Source organism: Capsicum annuum, chromosome 10 (genome assembly GCF_002878395.1).
Source record: "Capsicum annuum cultivar UCD-10X-F1 chromosome 10, UCD10Xv1.1, whole genome shotgun sequence".
Classification (NCBI taxonomy): domain Eukaryota; kingdom Viridiplantae; phylum Streptophyta; class Magnoliopsida; order Solanales; family Solanaceae; genus Capsicum; species Capsicum annuum.
In genome coordinates, this window is record NC_061120.1 from 208398511 (window position 1) to 208402552 (window position 4042).

At 34.2% G+C, this 4042-nt stretch overlaps 1 protein-coding gene across 1 annotated transcript; it reads right to left on the reverse strand.

Moving 5' to 3' along the window:
* Positions 1-241: 241 nt before the first annotated feature.
* LOC107843648 lies at positions 242-3488 on the reverse strand. The gene is made up of 4 exons (XM_016687995.2): positions 3019-3488; positions 1473-1583; positions 666-746; positions 242-566 (listed from the first exon to the last, which is right to left on the reverse strand). Exons 1-4 carry the CDS (start codon positions 3268-3270, stop codon positions 492-494), a joined length of 519 nt encoding a protein of 172 aa, XP_016543481.1. The 5' UTR covers positions 3271-3488; the 3' UTR covers positions 242-491.
* Between the last annotated feature and the right edge of the window lie 554 nt (positions 3489-4042).

Genomic DNA, 4042 nt, shown 5'->3' on the forward strand with positions numbered 1-4042 from the left:
TTCCCGTCCCCTGGAGTAAATCCTGTTGGATATACTGGTCTTTCTAATCAACAAGTTGACTTTGCCTTAAGAGTTAATAAATACAAGGCCAGAAGGAAATCAAGTACCATAAGAAAGGGATGCCATAAATTGAACAATCTATCAGCTAGCTAACTTGAAAGAGACATTCAAACCAACCCAACATATCTATGCAAATTGGTTAGTGCTACAGAGACATTAACCACACAGCAAAAGATTAAGATGAGAAGACAAAATTAAAAGAATCCATAGTTACTGAGACTTGTTTTAGTTACAAACCTGTATTAGAGGGTTTTTCCCTTAACAGACCTAAAATTAGACACTGATCATCCCTCAAAATCTAAAATGATCAGACAACAAAGCAGAAAAAGGAAATACAACCAAACACCACACACATATATAAATAGATAAAAAAGAACTTTCTTAAATACATCACACAAGCCTAATTAGTCAGGGAAGATTTTACTGGTTATTCACTGTATTGTTTCAATGCTCTTGCTCAGCTCCTCCAACTTCTTCAATCGCAGTTTCTCGCTTTCGCCCACAAGCTGCACATATAACGAACGTATAAGAATGTCTGAGAATATGAAGATCAAAAAATTATGAAAAGAGTCCAAATACAAACTGCTTGTTAATTATAAACTTACCTCCATCAATTTTGTTATTAGCTGTACTTTTTCCTGGTGTTTCTCATTGAATGCCTCAAGAGCTTCTTTGTACTCTTTTTCCTGCATTCGACAGATCCAAAACATTACGTTAATGAACTTGCATGGACAAGTTAACATTTCAACCAATGACGGAGCCACGATTTTCACTAAGAGGGTTCAAAATAAAAGAAGTAAACACACAAACAAGCTCTAAAGGGGTTTTTTTAGACCGAGTACACCCGACTTCAACTACATCGCTTTGATTAACTGAACTCTAAACTCCGAGGATGTAAGTATTACTACGTTTGACTTATTACATCATAGGCAGTTTCACAAACTAACAAAACGATCTCATACTAATCCCCAAAAAGGAAAGAAACAAAAACAATCAGCTAATGGAAAGGGACACCTCGTGGCATACAACCGAAACAGACTCCCGCTAGATAGCCGCCCATTTCTCTCTTTTTACAGCCTCGTGGACGGACGAAAGAAGGGAAGTTACAGAACGGGGCAGTGAAGGCTCGCGAAGTAGACAGCAAGCAGCAAGCAAGAGCTTCTCAGCCCCCTAACCTTTCTCTTTTTTTAGAATACTACTTGTTTGTTTCAGGTAAGCTTTGAAGCTGGCTGCTCTGCTATACTATACTAGTTGTAGGGCGCTAGCGCTTGACTAATATAATAGAAAGTAAAGGGACTCTATTATGATCTTACGAATATAAAGATCTCAAAACGGAAAGGGACAAACGATTATCCATAGAAGGGAAAATTTGTGAACAACAATTCAAGAAGATAGTGGCACATAGATTTTACCTTCTTCTGGCAGGTCTGTCCCAGGGGTTTTAACTCTTTGTTGACAGTATCGATCCTCTTCCGAACTGCTTGAACGTCTTTCTTCATCGGATCAGACAATGCTTCTAGTTCCTGATAATTATGTTGAATATAAATAGTTATATGCTGAGCTGGAAACTAACCTAGCGTTTGGCCATAGATTTTGGATAAAATTTTCAAAATGTATCTACAAATATCTATTTGACCATGAAATTTGACCAAATTTTCATCAGACTATGAAAATCTGATCTTCAAATATTTTCAAGTTCCCAAGTAAAATGTGTGTCCAAACACAATTTCAAATTACAAAATCACAACTTCAAGAACTCGATTCAAGTTTTAACTTTAAAATCTATAGACAAACGGGAGCTAAGAAGACTTGATTTTTACCTTACCAATCACTACAATTTCCAAATTCATGCCCATATATACCAACTACTAAGTGGCCAAAAACATGATTATCTTCCTTAACCAACTAATTCCTATGTTATGGTGTTAATTCAATCAAAAAAGTAAAGCATAAAAACACTCATTGAAAAAGATCAATTTCACCGATCAGATCTTATGTTTTTCCCTTACAGACTTGACACTTCAATTTTTCAAGTATCAGAATTCTACATTTCCCTAATTAGCTCCAACCCTAACTTAACCAAAAATAAATAAATCAAAAACCCAAAACTATGCTCAAAGCTTAGACTAATCTTAGTAGCTTAGTTAATTAGCTATATAAACTCTCACATTGTTAGTCAGGGTCCGATTGCCCACTTTGTACTCCCCTTTCTCTACCCCAATTTTTTTTTACAAAAAAATATATACATAAATAAATAAATATCAAAACACAAAACTATGTTCAAATTTTAGCGCTATCTTAGTAGCTCAATTAGACCCCCGGCTTAGGACAAATAAAAGTATAACATAAAAGCAAACAACAAAAAGGGATATACACCGCTAGATAATTAAGGGAACAAGACACCCACAAGGAAAATACTATAAACTAGCTATTCGAAATCACATACATCACCAAAACACCACGAACGAGACTACAAGAAACAACAGACACAGATACAAACAACGCACTCTCCCTAATATTACGAACTCACTCCTACCACAAATTCTTTTTTTTTTTTTTAAATCTAAATACAAAACTATGTTCAAAGCTTAGAGGAATCTCAGTAGCATAATTGATTGACTACGTGAACTTTCACCTCGTTGGTAACTAAGGCCTCCATTCCCCACCTAGTAATTACCTCCCCGTTTCCCCTTTTCCCTTCCTCACCCCAATTTTTTCTAAACAAAACAAAATTCAAAGCTTACCACTACCTGATCTCTAAATTCAAACAATTTTTTACACTAAAAAGTCTTAAATCTAAATCCCTCAGCTACAAAGCAAAAAAAAAAAAAAAAGGAAAATAAAAACAATATATTTGCTTATTGAAAATAAATTACAAAAAAAAAAAAATGAAATTAACATTAATTTTGCAAAACAGGTAATAATTTCATGTAAAAACAAAGAAAGAAAGAAACAAACCTCACGGATAATAGCTAAACGTCGGGTTTCTTCTTCGACCCGACCCAATTGAGCTTGAACTCTTTCTCTAACTTCCATTTTCCTTTTCTCAATTTCTTCTTCTTTAGCCTTAAAAGAAGAAAGTGCAGACCTAGACATCTCTTCATCTTCTTTACTTAATGAACCATTAAAGCTAAATGAACCTGAAATTTGCCCTGATTGCATTAGTGTTTGCAGTTGTTCACTACCTCCTCCTTGCTTTTGATTCGGCATTTTCTTCCTAAAATTCAAAAAGGATAAACACCCTTGTTGTTGTTCTTGAGCTTCTTCAATTTTTTCAGCTTTGGGTTTTTTGCTTTTTGGGGTTTGGTTATGATGGAAAATGGGAATGGACCTTTTCTTTTTTCTACTGTTGCTTGGTGCTTAATAGTATGAACAAAAGGGCAGGCCAGCAACAGGAGAAAATGACAAAAATGATCCCTTATGTTTGGGGATGGATTCAAAATAGTACCCTTAACTATGCATTTAATTGTTTTGGTTCTTTTATGATTGTCATCAGGTCTATCGGAAACAACCACTTTATTTTCGTTTGAGGTATGGTGTGAGCTACATAGAATTTACCTTCTCAAGACATTAATTAATGAAAATACAATGAATATATTATTGTTGTTGAGTAAAAGTTCACTCGGTATTATGTTGTTGGTTCTTCTGAGTTTGTCATTTTTGGTCTCCATCAAGTGTTTATTGAACCCAATTTGCTAGTTTTGATGAAAATTATGAGAAAAAAATAATAACTCGATGGAATTCAAGAAGTGGGTCAAGGAAAGTAGAATGTATCACTGTACTCTAATTTTATAGCTACCTCGTAGCGGTAGTTTTTGATAACCCCCAATTTAAAATAAAAGATAGATAGATAGATAAGAAAAGAAACAACAGAACTATAAGTCGTAATAATAAGAAAATAATATAAAATAAATAGGAAAGAATAATAATATTAATAAAATAATATGATAATGAAAACACGCATACACATAGATCAAGCACA